We start from the raw sequence: 15,857 nt of genomic DNA, 5'->3' as shown, positions 1-15,857 counted from the left end.
CCCGCGGGGAGCACGGGGGCGTTGCTCCATCCCCCCCCCCCCCCCATCACGCAGCGCACCCCGCCTGCAAAACACCCACGGATGATAACCTCCGGGGGGGTTGGGGGGGGGGGGGCAAGGCGGGAGGGAGGGTGCCCACCCCCTCCTCCCCGGGTCGGGGGGGGAGGGGGAGATGCCACTCGCTGGGTGCAGCGGGTGCCAAAGCACAAGGTGACCCGCGAGCGCGGGATCAGCTTTCACGGGGTCCTTGGGACGGGGTGGGAAGGGCGGGCGTGCGAGGCAGCGTGTGCATCCCCCCCCCCCCCAACCCCTCCACCACCCCCAACCCCTCCACCACCCCCTCCCCAGCTCTGCTTGGCGTGGGGTGACAGAGTTTGCGTCGGTCCCCGTCCCTAGCAAAGGGACGTGGCCCCCCCCCCCCCCCGGCACACGAGGGTCGGGGACACGCTGGCCGCCGGGCCCAGGGCTGGGAGCCAGCTCAGGGTTTCCCTACACAGACCCGAGGGATCCTGCGTGTCACCGGCGCGTGACTCGGGGCAGCTGGACCCCGCGGGACGGGCGGCTGGGGGGGACGGGCAGCTACCGCCATTTCCCCGGGGGGACCTTCGCCTCGCCTGACCCCGGCATGGGGAGGAAGGGGGTGATGCACCCCAGGGGCACCCCGAGAACGCGCGCAGGGGCCGGGAGGTGTGCTGGGACGGCCAGGAGGCCGCTCGGCCCAGGAGGTTTGCTGTCCCTCCGCACGGGCCAAGCCGATGGCTTTTTTTAGCCACAGGGGACGGGCAGATCCCGCTCCGGGAGGAAAAATAGTCTGGCCGCAGGCAGAGGGGCTGGGGGGAGGCAGGGCCCGGCGCGCTGACGTCTGCCTGGCTTTAACATTAACCAGAGCAGAAGCCTGTGGGGCTGCCAGCTGCGGGGGCCGGGGGGGGGGGGAAGCCAGCACCCACTGCTCCGGGGCGGCGCGGGGGTCTTGCGTGTCCCCGCTCCCCCTGGCACCCCGTCCCACCCGCAGCCCTGCCGCGGGGCGGTGGGCGGCTGTTGCTCCCCATCCCCAGCGCGAGGAGGAGGAGAGGGGGGGGCTGCCCATCTGCAGGGTTGCCCCCCCCCCCCCGGCTGCCCTCGCCCCGGCCCTGCGGTCAGAGCCGCCCAGTGACCGCGGCTCTTGCAGGGACGAGGTCAGGCCAGCGCAGCAGCCGTGTCCCCCCCCCCCAGCCTGGGCTCCGCCGGCACTGCCGAGAGCGGCCATGTGGCACCGGCCCAGGGGAGGGCTGCCTCCAAACAAAGAAGTCCATCCCTGGCCGGAGCCCAATCCACACGCCCCAGGCTGCTGCCAAACCAGCTTTCCCCCCCCCCTTTCCGACCCCCCCAGCGCAGCGGGCCCCAGGGGGGTCCCTGGGGGCTGCCAGGGCTGGCTGCTGAGGACCCGGGCCTCCAGGAGTGACGTGTCCAGAGTGGGGGGGGGGGGGGATGTTCAGCTGCAGCAGGGTGGGGGCACCAAGGGCCCAGCCAGAGGATGAGCAAGGACCTGGGGGCAGAGGGGGGGTCTGGCCACGCGTGCACTGCTGCCTGCAGGGAGCCCTGTGTCTGCCGGGGGGGGGGGGGGGGCTGAAGGGAGCTGTGTGTCCCGTGGGGCGATTCGCGGTGTTCCCTTGTGCAAGCGGTGCTGTCCCAAAACGTGGGCTTCCCTCACCAGCACCGCTCCGAGCTGCTGGGGGGGGGGAGCGGGGGGTAGGCTGTGCCCCCCATTTTGAGAGCAGCCTGCCTTCCCCAGCGGTGACATGGATGTGGGCCCCCCACCGCTAACCCCCTCCCCACAAGCCCCCCCCCGGGGTGCAGAGAGCAGGCAGCTGCCCGCGGCACAGGCTCTGCCCGTGCCACGCGGGGCTCGGTGACACGGCGGCTCCGGGGACACGGCGCGATGTCAGGCGGAGCAGCCGGGCTGCCGCGGGGCTGGGTGGCCCAGGCGGGCAGATGGCAGCGCTCGGGGACAGGAGAAGGGGCGGGAACGGCCCACGGCACGGCCAGGCTGGAAGGATGCTCCAGGAAGGGGGTGCAGGGCCATGGCCAGCCCCGGGACCCCCGCCTGGGACCCCCGCCCGGCCCAGCGCCAGCAGCTCGGTGCCCACCATGCTGGCTACGGGGGGAGGGCTGGCGCTGCTGCCACGGCCGTGCTGGCAGCTCTGCTCTGGCACTGGGCGGGGGGGGTGTCTCCCTGCTGCCCCCCCCCACTGGAGCACAGCTGTGTGTCCTGCCTCGCTCACCCCCCATCCCACAGCCCCCTGCCCTGCTCACCCCTCTGTGCCCAGGGCACAGCTGCCCCCCGCCCACCCCTGCCTGGCCTGGGACAGCGGTGGGCCCCCCCCGGGCTCTCTGCAGACTCCGGCAGCGCTGTGCACCGCTGACACCCCACCAGTGGCCCCCAGCTCCCAGCGTGGCACCGCGGGGACACCTGGAGCCGTGGGCTACCCCCCAAACCACCCGGAGCTGTGTGTCACCGCGAGGTGCCTGGAGCCGTGGTGTCACCCCCAAACGCCCGGAGCCGGGTGTCACCGCAGGGACCCGGCGGTGATGCCTGGAGCCACGTGCACCCGCAGCGGGTGACACCGGCGCAGCACCCACACCTCTGCTCCCGGGGCTGCCGCCCTGCAGCACCCCCTTCCTCAGGGGGCACACGCTACTGCCCCCCTCACCCCCCAAACCCCACACTGACACCCCCCCACCCCCCCACCCGTGCTGAGGGTGGCAGGGCAGCGTGCGGCCAGCCTTGCTCTTGGGGGGCCACAAGCATCATCCCGTGGACCGGCCCCAGCAGGGCCGGCGTCGCCCCGGCCCCCCCCACGCCGGGTCTCTCCCTCCCCCCACCTCCAGCTCCCGCCCCCCAGAACTGGGAGCGACCCCCCCCCCCTTTCCCCGGGCGGGAGGGAGGCCCGAAGCGGCTCCGGTGCCGGTGGCGGAGCGGGAGCCGGGGCGGCGGCGGGGGCGGCCGGGCGGGGCGGCCCTTTGTTGCGAGCGGCGGGCGGAGCAGCCGGAGCCGCCCCGCGCCCCGCCGCGGGTGGGGACCCCGGAGCCGCCCCCGCTGCCGGCGGGTCCCGCCGCACCCGCCGCCGAGCCGGTGAGCAGCGGGCGGGAGCGCCGGGCCGGGCCGGGGGGGGGAGCGGGGGGGGGGTGCGTGTGCAAGGGGGTGTGCACGGGGGGTGGGGGGGGTGGGTGTGCACGGTTCCTGCGAGCGTGCGTGTGCAAGGGGTGCCGGGGAGGGGGGGGGGGTTGCGCGTCTGCGTGTGCATGCACAGGGGGTGTGCAAGGGGCTGCGTGTGTGCACGTGCACGGGGCACCCCGAGGGACCTGGGGGGGGAGGGGGGGGTGGGGTGGGGGGTGGCAAAGGGCCACGGGTGGTTGGTGGTGGGGGGGGGGTGCATGTGTGTGTGCGCAGGGTGCAGGCGCGGGCGCACGGGTGGCAGCCCACCCGCAGCTTGGGGCCGTTCCCCACGGGGGGGGAGTGCTTTCCAGGCGTGTGTTTTGCCGTCCCGGGGTGTGTATGTACAGCCTCCCCTGCGTGTGTTTACATGCGTGTTGGGCACGCGTTAACGCGCGGTGCTTGGCCGGAGCGCACACGCGTGGCGCCCTGGACATGTGTCACGGGTGGCCTGTGAGGAGCTGTGTGTGCATGCTGGGCTGCAGGTATGGGGCACACACGTGTGCGGCGTGTCCCACGCGTGTGGACATGCCCTGGGCACCTGCAGGCCGCACACGTGCTGCGTGTCCCCGGCCCGCGGCTGCTGCACCTGACGACACCGTTAAGGTGCTGGAGCAGCCCTTGGGCTTGGGGATGCCCTGAGAGTCGGGTCCCCAGTGGCTGTGGGGTCCCCAGTGGCTGTGGGGTCCCCAGTGGCTGCGGGGTCCCCAGTGGCTGCTCCAGCTGGTGCTGTGGCTGCTTTGGGGTCTGGCACCCCCTCCTCCCCCAGGCAGCACCACAGCGAGGGTCCCACCGGGCTGAGGGCGAGCGGGGGCCGAGGAGGCCGGCGCTGGTTTGGGCTCTGTGGGGCCAGGGGTGGCTGGGGAGGGGTCACGCATCCCTAAGCCAGGACCCCCCCCCAGTTCCTGCACCCCAGGGTGCAGAACTGCCCGTGCTCAGAGCCCACCACGTCCCTGCCCTCCAAAGGGTGCTCGCCGTCTCTGCTTTGCCCTGTGCCAGGGGTGCCCCACAAGCTGCGGGGGCCCAGGGCAGCACCCCGTGTGTCCTGCAGCCTCCCGGGCAGGCAGTGCGTGGGTGCAGGCAGGAGCTGGCGCTGAGGAGGGGAGCTGGACCGTGGGGATACCCCATAGTCCTCAGAGCCGAGCCCGATGTGTGGGAGCGTGGGGGTGATGGGACGGGAGCGTGTTTCGCAGTGCCTGGTGGGCTGGGTGCAGGGGACCCCACAGCACGCACAGCTCGGGGTGGAGGGGTTGCTGTGGGGCAGCGTGGGGCTGGCTGTGTGCTGCTGTCGGACAGGCACTGGCACCCCGGGAGGTCCTGGCAGTGGGGTCAGAACTGGCCGGGGTGGGGGCACAGGGGCAGCCAGGCTTTGTGTGGCTGGGGGGGGGGCAGAGAGCAGGGCTGCGGCCCCACGGGAGACCCTTGGCTGGGGCAGGGTGGCACAGCCTGTGCCCACAGGACAGGGAGGATGCTCCGGGCCGGCACCAGGCTTTGGCCCTCCTGCTCCGCGGGCTGGGGGCTGCCCCAGCTCCTGCCCCTTCCCCTCGTCCCGAGTGAGCCCTCTCCCCTGGGTCTGCCGGCTGCGGGGTGCCCGCGTCACCCTCCTCCCTGCCGCGGCGACGGCGGCGGCTGTGCCATCGAGGCAGCCCGGCTCCGGCGGGACACGCGGTGTGGTGGGAGCAGCTGGGGCTGGGAGCATCTGTGCGTGAATCAGCACGGCCCGGGAGCCTGCGCGGCTGCAGGTGTGCGTGCAAGCACACTCACGCTCTGCGCGTGTGCACGGCCGAGGGGAGGCCGCTGCCGGGGGGGGGGGGGGGAGCTGGGGGACACGACGACTCAGGGGGGAACCGCCTGGTGTTGTCTGGCAGCCTCCGGGAGAGAGCCGAGCCGGGGGCGTGCGTGCGAGCCACGGGAGATGTGGGTCGGGAGGAAGAGCCCGGGCGCGTAGGCTGCGTGCGAGCTGGGTGCAGGTCTGCGAGCAGGGGACGTGCCTGCGCTGCTGCCTCTACAGCTGCCCGCGCTGCTGCCTGCGCTGCTGCAACTACAGCTGCCTGCACTGCTGCCCCTGCTGCTGCCCGTGCTGCTGCCCGTGCTGGGGCAGGCTGCAGAAGGAAGGCGTGAGCACGCAAGCAGCAGCAGTGGGGCACACGCAGCCCCGGCCCTGCTCCCCGCAGGCAGCAGGCACCCAGCTCCGCAGCCGCCTTCCCAGGCGCCCACCGCCCGCGGGGACAGGGTGGCGGGCGCCGGCGTGGGAATTTGGTGCAGAAACCAACCTGGTGACCCCAGGCCACAGGTTTGGGTGCTGCCCCCCGAGCGGTTTCCCCGTCGCCAGCCTCCGTTGCAGGCGGAGGGTGGGCGTGCAGGTACCTGCCGAGCGGCGCAGGGCAGGCAGATGCCGGCCCGGCCGGGCGCTGCGCCTGCGCGGGGGTGCGAGCGGGGCAGGGTGCTGCAGGGTGCCCCCGGCGCTGCCCCGCGCTGGCAGCCTGCGTGGGCAGGCCGAGGAGATAAATGGGAGTTTGTCGTAAACAGGCCTGGCTGCCAGCAGCCGTGGGGAGCGCCTCGCCGCCCCGCTTAAAGGCGCAGGCTCTGGCCTCGCTCCGCTGCCTGCTCGCTGCCCAGCCGGGGCCAGGGCATCCTGCCCCCCCTGCCTGCCCCCCTGCCTGCCCCCCCTCCTCCTGCCCCCCCTGCCTGCCCTCCCTGAGAGCACCCGGCATCCCCACAGGGGGGGTTCCCCTCGCCGCATGCCATCACACCGGGGTGTTGGCACGTCCCCCGGAGCCCCCCTGGGGTGGGCCATGGCTGCGGGGGTGAGTGTCTTGCTCCCACCCCACGCAGGGTGACATGCCTGCTTGGCTCCGTGACGCAGAGCCCTGTCCCGGCTGTGGCACTTCCCGGGCAAAGGGTGCTGATAAGGCAGGTGGGGTGGAGCCAGCGGGGTTGTCCCCGGTCCGGGAAGGGACATCGGCCTCCGGTGAGCAGGAAGGGAGCCGAGCCGAGGAGGGAGGCAGGGGCGCTGCCGGCAGCCCCAGCCCCTGGGCGCCAGGTACGGCCTGGGGAGCGGGCACCCTCCGGCAGCGCCGGGCGGGCAGAGCGTGGGAGCGTGGGCACGGCCATCCCCGGGAGCGTGGGAAGCGCTTCTCCCGGGTGAGGGGCTCGCGGGGGGCCCCACCGGTGGGGTGGTGACGGCCCGGGGTGCCAGGGCCAAGGCTGGCCAAGCAGGGCGGTGGGGAGCTCTGCCCCACGCGGGGAGAGCAGTGGGAGGGCAGCCCTGGCCCCAGGAGAGCTGCCTGCTGCCAGGAGAGACCCTTTCCCCCCCCCCGTTGCCATGGCAAAATAAGCAGCTGTCATTAATAACGCGTCGCCATGGCAACCGCTGGACGAGCGGGCAGCTCTCTGGGGTCTGCACGGGCTTCTGCCGGGGGGGCCGCGAGCTCTCCCCGCACCCCGGCCGGGGTGCTGAGCCCACCACAGGCCCGGGTGGAGGGTCCTGCCCAGCACTGCCTGCTCGAGGGCACGGCCACCCCCGTGGGCCCACTCTGCGGTCCCACCGCGACCATGGTCAGCCCGGACCCCCCAGGGACAGGGCGCGGGGGCTGGCAGCGGCGAGTCCCATGTCCCCGGGTGCTGCCCTGGGGGAGCACTGGTGCTGGCGAGCGGGGTGGGCTGGCACAGGCGTCCCACTGCCTGGCTGCGCCGTGCCCCGTGGGCTCCTATTGCTCCCCAAGGGAGGGCAGGGAGCTCTGCGCTGTGCTGGGGAGGGGGACACAGCCCCCCAGCAGAGACCACGGCCCCGGGCACGCAGGGCGGCCGGACAGCTGGGGAAACCTCTGTGGGGCGTGGAGACAGAGCGAAGCTTGAGCTGTGAGAGCAGCAGCGCTCCCCGCAGGGCCACAGGGCCGAGGTGTCCCCGGGACAGCCATCCCCAGACAGACATCATCCCCGGGACAGACACCCCCGGGACAGACATCATCCCCGGGACAGATGTCATCCCGGGATCCCGGGCCAGCCGGTTTCCCCGCCGCAGGGAGAGACTTGTGGGTGCGGGGGAGCCCCCGGCTGCCGTCGGTGCGTGGGACAAAGGCCCGGCCACTCGGGACCGTGCCCGCGCTCGGTGGGACGGGGCGGGAGAGGCAGGGCAGGGCAGGGCAGCTCGCAGCACCGGGCGCCCCACGGGGCCGCCGTGCCCCGGTCCCGGCGGGGAACCGGCCGCCTCCTCTTCCGAGCCGCCCGCCCCGCCCGGGGCCCCGGCGCGGCTCGGTCCCGGGGGCTCGGTCCCGGGGGCTCCGTCCCGGGGGCTCGGTACGGCTGGGCTGGGCTCCGCGCCTCGCCGCCCCGCCCGGTCCCGCCCCGGGGCCCGAGGGGGCGGGCGGGCGGGCAGCCCCGGGGGCGGGGCCGGGGCCGTACCGAGCCGTACCGAGCCGTACCGAGCCCCTCTCTCCCCGCAGGTCTGCAGCGCCCGGGTGGCTTCGCGGGAGGCGGCGGAGCCCCGGCCCGGCCCGGGATGGCGGCGCGGCCGGCGCTGCCCGTCCTGGCACACTCGGTGCTGGCCGCGCTGCTGCTGGCGGCGGCGCAGGAGCCCGTCCCGCGGGTCAGCCTGCCCTACGGTGAGTGTCCGCCGGCCCACGGGGGTGTCCGCCGCGTGGGGCTACGGGGGGGGGGCCGGCGGGGACACCCCCCACCTCCGCCCGAGGGCGGCGGAGCATCTCCCCCGCTCCCCGGGCTCCCCACGCCGCGGGGGCCGCCCCGCGTGGAAACGCCTTGTGACAGCCTGTACAGCACCCTCCCAGCCAGCCCGGCAAGCTGGGGCCTGTGTCCCGCCGTGGGGCTGGGGCTGGGGCGGCCGTGCTGCCGGGGGGTACGCAGGGCAGCGGGGTGCCCTGGCAGCGGGGCGCCCCGGCAGTGGGGCACAGCAGCAAGGGCTGGGCAGAGCCCCCGGGGCTTCACGCACGGCAGTCGGGGAGCAAAGAGGCTTCCCTGCATCGGGACCTGCACCGGGGGGTGTGAGCGGGGCCTGGGGCACCCCAGGGTGGCGGTGTCCCTACGCGCAGGTGATGGCGGCGGCCAAATCCTGCTCGAGCAGGGGATGCGGCGAGCCAGAGTGCTCTGCTGGGTGGTTCCCTCCTCGTTTGGGCAGCTGGGTGCTCGCAGGCCCCCTCCCCTCTCAGCTGCGTCCCTGGGGCTCTGCCTGGCCCCAGGCTGCTCCGGACCCACTGCAGCCCCAGCAGCAGCGGGGCCCCGGCTGGGCTCGGGGCTGTGCTGGGGAAGGGCAGCCGGGAGGCTGCTCGGCCAGGCAGAGCCCCTCGGAATTGGGGGGCCCGGCCTGCAGACCCCTCTGTCCCTGCAGAGAGTCACCCCGGCAGCTGGCGTGGGGTGGGTGAGCAGCAGGACACGCTTCACGGGCAGCTCAGCACCAGCAGCTGCTGGGCCCAGCTCCATCGTCCGGGGCTGTGGCGTGGTGGGGGCCGCCCACATGTGTCTGGGCTGGCTGTGCTGCCAGGAGAAGGTGGCTAAATCCAGCTGCCGCCGGCCAGTGGGGCCCGTCCCGTGCTGGCTGCCGGCTGGGCAGCCTGGGAGGGTGCAGTGGTTTGGGCCGGGCCGGCTCTGGCAGCGAGGCGCGGGCAGCTGGGAGCACTCCCTGGCTCGGCGCGCTGCGGTTCGCCGGCGTGGACGTGGCCCCGCCACGTGCTCCCGTGACCCCCTGGCCACGGCTGCGGCGGCACCGGCCGATCCGGGACCCGCCGAGCTGGACCGGGAGCCAGCGGGACAGCCCAGCCCAGCTCGGTGTCGTGCCACGCCGCGCCGCGTCGAGCCGCGCTGCCCGGCCCTGCCTGCACAGACCGGTTCTGGCCGAGCTCTGCCCACCCACAGAGGCTGCTTGGGCTGCAGCCCGCGGGCAGCACCCGGGGGTCCTGACCTGAACCCCCAGCGCTGCCACGGGGGTTCGGGTGGGGGGCACAGGCCGGCCGCTCTGCCGGGTGCCCGGCGCTGTCTCCCGGGGACCGCGGCCGCGTGGGGCTTGCGGTTGGTGGGAGGGAGGAGCTGGCGAGCGGCTCCCCGGGAAGCGCTGGCTGTGCCTCCAGCAGGTTTGTCTGGAAGAAGCAGGTCTTGTCCTAACAGGTCCCTTGGCAGCCGGCGTGGGCTCCCGCAGCTCCCCGGGCCGGGACAACCCTGTGGGGTGCAGGGGCCCCCGCTGTCCCTCCGCTGCCTGCACCAGGTTGTGCCCACCACAGGTGGCATCACCCTGTGCTGGGGTGCGGGACCCCTCACTGGAGGATGCCCTGGGAGCGGGGGGGTCAGTCGGCATCCCTTCCTCTGTGGTGCTGCAGGAGAGCTGGGGCAGGTGCTGGGCCAGGGGCCAGCTGAGCCCCCGGGGGCAGGGGAGATGCCGTCCCATCCAGCAGCAGCCGGAGCTCGTGAAACGACAGGGGAGGGGGAGAGGAGCAGGGTGCACCCCGCAGCACCTCGAGCCATCGTGGTGGCTTGCGCTGAGCAGGGGCTCGCGGGAGCTCCGGGACCATCCTGTCGGGGACCCGGGAGCGGGCAGGGGGTCGGGGAAGGTCGAGGCGTCCCCGGGGCGCAGGGTGTCAGGGAGGTGACAGCGTGAGTCAGCCCGACGTGTCCCGCTGACACAGCCGGGCCCATCTGATTCAGCACAGCTGTGGGAGAGGAAGGGTTTCCGGGGCCCGGCCACCCACGCGGGACGGGCGCTCCGTGACTCAGCCTCTGCCCCGGCGTCCGGCCACGGCACCCGACTCTCCGTGCTGCAAGCTTGGGGTGCCCGCAGGGCCGGGCCGGGCTGAGCCCCGGGGGCGTGCGAGCGCAGACCTGGCTGCAGTGCCTGGTGCCGTCCCCGGGGCTGGGAGCGAGCCGTGGCACGGCTGACCCGCGCGAGGCTGATGCCCGTCGCTCTCCGCCCCCCTCTCCCAGACTCAGCCGAGCGGGTCGTGCAGCGGTTCGAGGTGCCCGGCGTGTCCAACTACACGGCCCTGCTGCTGAGCCCGGACAGCAGCACCCTGTACCTGGGGGCACGCGAGCTGCTCGTCGCCGTCAACACCAGCCACTTCCAACCCGGGGCACCGGCTCGCAGGGTGAGCCTGCGGACAGGGGATGGATGAGCCCCGTGCGGGATCGCGGAGCCCCCGGGGCTGGGCTGCCCTTTGAGAGGCAAAGGGGGGCACCGAGCCAGCTCTGGGGTGGGGGGTCCCCTCCCCGGCGGTGTTTGGGGTCTGCACAACCCGCTGCACGTTTGGGAGGTGCTCGGGACAGCGTGGAGGCAGCTGCCCCGGGCAGTGGGGGTGCTTGTCCCCGGGCAGTGGGGGTGCTTGTCCCCGGGCAGTGGGGGTGCTTGTGCCCGGGCAGTGGGGGTGCTTGTCCCCGGGCAGTGGGGTGCTTGCTTGTCCCCAGGCAGCAGCTGCCTCACCAGTGTGATTGGGGTGGGGAGGACACTGGTGCTGGGAGCCAGCTCCGCCAGCCCGAGGAGAGGGTGTGCGGGGACCAGCCGGTGACAGGGGGGGCTCCCAGTGACCCTCCCCTCTCTGCAGCTGCTGTGGAGCGCGGATGAGGAGAAGAAGAGGCAGTGCGTGTTCAAGGGCAAGGACCCCCAGGTGAGCCCCGCTGCCGGCGGGTGTCTGGGGGCTGCGGCGGGGGCGGGCAGCGCCTCGTGCCGTGGTGCGTGCGGGCAGGAGGGCTGAGCCGGCCCCCCTCGCCCCCGCAGAGAGACTGTCACAACTACATCAAGATGCTGCTGCAGCTGAACAGCACCCACCTCTACACCTGCGGGACCTGCGCCTTCAGCCCGGCCTGCACCTACATCGTGAGCATGGGGAGCGGGGCCAGGGGCCGCGGGTCCCTCTGGGGGTGCGGGGTCCCCCCTCCGCTGTTGGGGTCCCGGGTGCTGCCGGCTCACAGCCCGGTCCCGTTGCAGGACGTGCGGCGCTTCAGCCTGGAGCGGGATGCGTCGGGGAAGGTGCTGCTGGAGGACGGGAAGGGGCGCTGCCCCTTCGACCCCGAGTACCGCTCCACGGCCGTCATGGTCGGTAAGGCACGCCGCCCCCGGGCCCTCGCCCTCTCGGCCGGGCTGAGGGGGGGGGCCGCTGAAAAGGGAAAATTCTGGGCTCCCCCGTGCCGGCACGGAGTGCGGTGGGGTGCGGGGCCGTGCGGGTGGCGCGGGCCGGGTCCCAGCGGGAACGTCTCTTTGGCAGACGGCGAGCTCTACGCCGGGACTGTCAGCAACTTCCAGGGCAACGAGCCGACCATCTACCGCAGCCAGGAGAGCCGCATCGCCCTCAAGACGGAGAACTCCCTCAACTGGCTGCAGGGTGAGGGCCGGGGCCGGCACGGCAGGTCGGGGTCTGCGTCCCCCCGGGATGGGGGAGGCGTGGGGACGGGGTCAGCCCCGGCGGCGAGGCGATGCTGAGGGTGCCTGTGTCCCCAGACCCGGTCTTCGTGGGCTCAGCCTACCTGCGGGAGAGCCTGCCTGCCGGCAACCCCGAGGGCGATGACGACAAGGTCTACTTCTTCTTCAGCGAGACCGGCAAGGAGTTCGACTACTTTGAGAACACCATCGTCTCCCGCATCGCGCGCGTGTGCAAGGTGGGCGCAGGGCGGGGGGCGTGCGTGGGGGGCTGTGCTCACTGCTGCGGTGACCGGGGGGGGGGAGGTGTGGGACCACCCCGCGCATCTGCATTCAACAACCCCGGTTCCTGGACACCGCAGGCGGGGACCCCAGCACCCATGGGAGACCCCTTTGGAGCATTTATGGCTCCAAAGCGCCCAACCCAGGTCTGCGGCTCGAGCCCGCTGCTCCCGCCGGCCCCGGTAGTGGCAGCGACCCTTCCCCATCCCCTCTGCCCCCCCCGCAGAGGGGATGCAAGCCCTGTCCTCTTCTCGGGTCGTGTTTCCCTTCCCCTGGGCACATCGGTTGCTGCTTCACTTGTGCTCCTTGACACCGGGCTGGCTCCGCCGGGGCCTCGGCACGGCTGCACAGACGGACAGACCCCTGCCCCGCTCGCCCAGCCCCGGGGGGCTCCCCCCGGCCGTGGCATCGCGCCCTGACCCGCTGCGCCGCGCAGGGGGACCAGGGCGGGGAGCGCGTGCTGCAGCGGCGGTGGACGACCTTCCTGAAGGCTCAGCTGCTCTGCTCACACCCCGAGGACGGCTTCCCCTTCAACGTGCTGCAGGACGTCTTCGTGCTCACCCCGGGGGAGCTGCGCTGGAGGGAGACGCTCTTCTACGGGGTCTTCACCTCACAGTGGTGAGCGGCTGGCGGGGGGCCCGGGAGTGCTGTGGGGTGGTCGGGGGGGGGGGGGTGCGGGTCGGCTCTGGCCACGCTCAGCTTCCTGGGGTGGTGCGGGGCGGCTCGGCGGAGCCGGGGTGCCTGATCTCCCCGCGGGCTTTGCCTCTCCCCTGCCAGGAACAAGGGCGGGCTGGGCAGCTCGGCTGTGTGCGCCTTCCCCATGCGCAGCGTGCAGCGAGCCTTCGGCGGGCTCTACAAGGAGGTGAACCGTGAGACGCAGCAGTGGTACACGGACACCGGCCCCGTGCCGGAGCCCCGGCCGGGCACGGTAAGCGCCTCCTGGGTGCCTGCACGAGCGCGGGACGTGGGGCAGCCCCTCACGCTGTCCCGGTCCTGGCAGCCGCCGCAGCGCGGCCACCCACCCACCCGGTGCCCCGGCTGAGCCCCTTCCTCTCTCCCCAGTGCATCACCAGCCACACGCGGCACCTGAAGATCAACTCGTCCCTCCAGATGCCGGACCGGGTGCTGAACTTCATCAAGGACCACTTCCTGATGGACAGCCCCGTGCGCAGCCAGCCGCTGCTGCTGCAGAGCCGCCTGCGCTACCAGCAGATCGGCGTCCACCGCGCCCAGGGCCTCCACGGCACCTACGACGTCCTCTTCCTGGGCACGGGTGGGTGCAGCCGCGGGCCGCCGGCGGGGCGGGTGCGGGCGCGCTGCGTCCCGTCCTCGCTCAGCACGGCCCTTGTGCTTGCAGACGACGGCCGGTTGCACAAGGCTGTGCGTGTGAACCACGGGGTGCACATCATCGAGGAGATCCGCCTCTTCCCCGCCGGCCACCCCCTTCTCCAGCTGCTGCTGGACCAGGACCAGGCAGGAGCCGGGCATGGGTGCATGGGGCGAGGCAGTGTGTGGGGGGGGGGGATGCTTTGGGCTCAGGCCTGCGTGGGGCACATCCTGCCTGTGGGCTGGCGGCCAGGGAGGGCAGGGGTGTGCAGGAGCCCACCCCGCTGCACGGCGCCGGGGCTGACCCCCCCCCCCCCCCCGTCCTCCCTCCTGCAGGGCCTGGTCTACGCAGCCACCTACACAGCGGTGGCTCAGGTGCCCTTCGCCAACTGCAGCCTGTACCGCAGCTGCGGGGAGTGCGTGCTGGCACGGGACCCCTTCTGCGCCTGGAGCCGGGGTGCCTGCCGCAGGGTCACCCTGCACGCCCTGGCGCACCCCCAGTAAGTGTTGCACCCCCGACAGCACCCCCTGCAGCACCCCCGCAGCACCCCACTGCCCCAACCCCTCTCTGCCCGCAGGCTCTGGGCTCAGGACATCGAGGACGCCGACACGGAGCGGCTCTGCCAGCTCGCCAACGCTTCCCAGCCCCGTCCCCGTGTCCTCCTGCCCCCAGGTGAGCTCCCTCCCGCAGGCGCTGCCCTGGGGCCGGGGGTGCTGCCTGCCCGGGGCGTCCTCAGGACACCCAGGGTCCTGCGCGGCACCCCCACATCACCCCCGTGCCCACGGCGGGGGTCCCCGGCGCCTCGCTGATGTACATCCCCGCGGGTTGTCTCCCCGCAGCCTCGGGCGCCCCGTGCCAGCGGATCCAGCTGCCCCCCAACGCAGTGCGGCCGCTGCCGTGCCGGCTGCTCTCCAACCTGGCCTCGCGGCGCTGGCTGCACGACGGGGCGCCCGTCAACGCCTCCTACCTGGTGCTGCCCGACGGGGCCCTCATCCTGGTGGGCAGCCCCGAGCGGGCGGGCACCTACGAGTGCTGGTCGCTGGAGGAAGGCTTCCGCAAGCTGATGGCCAGCTACTGCGTGGGCGTGCAGGAGCTGGCCCGCGGGCCGCTGGACCCCGGCAGGAAGGTGGCCGCTGGCCGGGATGCCCTGGAGACCGTCAGCACGTCCCGGAGCACCTCGGCGGTGGGCAGCGCTGCGGCCCGGCTGGACGGCAAGACCTACTGGACGGAGTTCCTGGTGATGTGCGTGCTCTTCGTGGCCGCCGTCCTCGTGCTGGCCCTCTTCCTCTTGCACCGGCACCGCGACGGCATGAAAGCCTTGCTGGAGCCTGCGGACCCCGGCCGGCACCAGAAGCCGCCCCGCAAACCCGTGGAGAGCCTGCCCCTGAACGGCAGCAGCCTGCCCAGCGCGGCCCCCGAGCACAAGGGCTACCAGGCGCTGCAGGACAACTACATCGTCAGCACCCCCGTGCACGAGCCCCCGGGCCCCCCACGCGCCTTCTCCGAGTCAGAGAAGAGGCCCCTCCACGTCCGGGACAGCTTCGTGGAGGTTTCTCCCGCCTGCCAAAGACCCCGGGTGCGCCTGGGCTCCGAGATCCAGGACTCGGTGGTGTGACGGGGACGAGGACCGAGCCCTCGCCCACCTCTGCTCTGCTGAGCCTCGCCGGACCGCGGCGCCGTGGCCGGGGTCCGTGTTGTCTGTGTGTGCATGCCCGGAGCCCGCGCCCCGCTGCGGCACCCACGGGGGGCTTAGCTCCCCCCGCCCCGCCCCGGGCATCACCTTGGGGGGCTCCGGGTGCGAGGGGTGCCGCGTGCCTTCCAGGGACGCGCAGGACGTTATCCCCAGCCTGGTGTCCCCGCCGCAGGGACGGGCACGGCGCCTGGCCCCGGCTGCTGGTGCGGCCCCGGCTCCGTGGGGCTGCGGCCCCCCCCTCTATGCAGAGGGCAGGAGGGGGGACGGCCGCGGCCCCCTCGCGCCCCCGACTCACTGTGACGTCCCGCTGCGGGACCCGGAGCCACGCGCGCGGCCGGGCGGTGCCGGCGCGGCGGCCCCACGGCATGTGCTGTGTGTGTCTGTGCTCGGTTCGTTTTTTAATACGTCGAAAATGTGAATCGTGTCCTGGGGAGGGAGCGGGGAGCGGCGCTCGCCCCGCGCCGGGCTGGGCAGCGACTCGCCCTGCCGTGTCCCCACGTGTGTGTGCGTGCAGAAATGTCTGTGGTTTTTATATAAAGTTCAGGTGTCTTCTTTGGACGTGTGCGTGTGCTGCCTCGGCGGGGCTGGCTGTGGTGGGACCGTTCTGGCAGCCCCGCGGAGAAGAACCGTGTCCGGCTCTTGTTGCGGTTCGGGGGGGAAAACCTGCCCGTGGCCGGCTGCTCCTCAGCTGGGCAGGGACAGACAGACGGACGGGGCGGGAGGGTTGTGCTGGCGGTCAGATCTCCCGCAGGCTGTGACGTCCCCGAGCGTTGGGCTGGGGCAGGCGGGGGTCCCGAGGGTCCCTGTGACCCTGCTGTCAGGGTGCTGTGCCTGCGTGGCAGCGAGCTCAGGCAGCGCTCAGATGTTTCGGATGGGTCGTGCCCGGGGGGGCAGAACAGAGTGATCCCTGTGCTGGGGGTGGCTGCCGAGCGATGGGGTGATGCTGGAGAAGCGGAGGAAGGCTGAGGTGATGGGGAGGAAGAAAAGGGGGGTGCCTGGGGCGGGGAGC

General features: G+C 73.4%; 1 protein-coding gene across 2 annotated transcripts; it reads left to right on the top strand.

Annotated features, from left to right (window-relative positions):
* Positions 1-3,055: 3,055 nt before the first annotated feature.
* On the top strand, positions 3,056-15,406 carry SEMA4B (semaphorin 4B). Of its 2 annotated transcripts, none has more exons than XM_042804316.1 (15): positions 3,056-3,112; positions 7,639-7,797; positions 10,121-10,281; positions 10,735-10,797; positions 10,908-11,006; positions 11,118-11,229; positions 11,395-11,511; positions 11,628-11,785; positions 12,265-12,446; positions 12,606-12,756; positions 12,891-13,101; positions 13,186-13,301; positions 13,491-13,654; positions 13,733-13,827; positions 13,995-15,406. In XM_042804316.1, exons 2-15 carry the CDS (start codon positions 7,695-7,697, stop codon positions 14,768-14,770), a joined length of 2,508 nt encoding a protein of 835 aa, XP_042660250.1. In that variant the 5' UTR covers positions 3,056-3,112; positions 7,639-7,694; the 3' UTR covers positions 14,771-15,406. The 2 variants fall into 2 exon arrangements, with proteins under 2 accessions (XP_042660250.1, XP_042660249.1); XM_042804315.1 differs by lacking the exon at positions 3,056-3,112 and adding an exon at positions 5,505-6,236.
* The last annotated feature ends 451 nt before the right edge of the window (positions 15,407-15,857 follow it).

This window comes from Tyto alba, unplaced genomic scaffold, assembly GCF_018691265.1.
Source record: "Tyto alba isolate M040663 unplaced genomic scaffold, T.alba_DEE_v4.0 Super-Scaffold_41, whole genome shotgun sequence".
Taxonomy (NCBI): Eukaryota; Metazoa; Chordata; class Aves; order Strigiformes; family Tytonidae; genus Tyto; species Tyto alba.
Note: the sequence above shows the minus strand (reverse complement) of the source record. Positions and strands in the feature narration are given on the sequence as shown.

Coding starts and splice junctions, on each gene's coding strand:
- SEMA4B (XM_042804315.1), top strand. CDS start 6,035: ATGCCTGCTTGGCTCCGTGACGCAGAGCCCTGTCCCGGCTGTGGCACT. Junction 10,282..10,734: donor CCGGGGCACCGGCTCGCAGG/GTGAGCCTGCGG, acceptor CCCTCTCTGCAG/CTGCTGTGGAGCGCGGATGA. Junction 11,512..11,627: donor CTCCCTCAACTGGCTGCAGG/GTGAGGGCCGGG, acceptor CTGTGTCCCCAG/ACCCGGTCTTCGTGGGCTCA.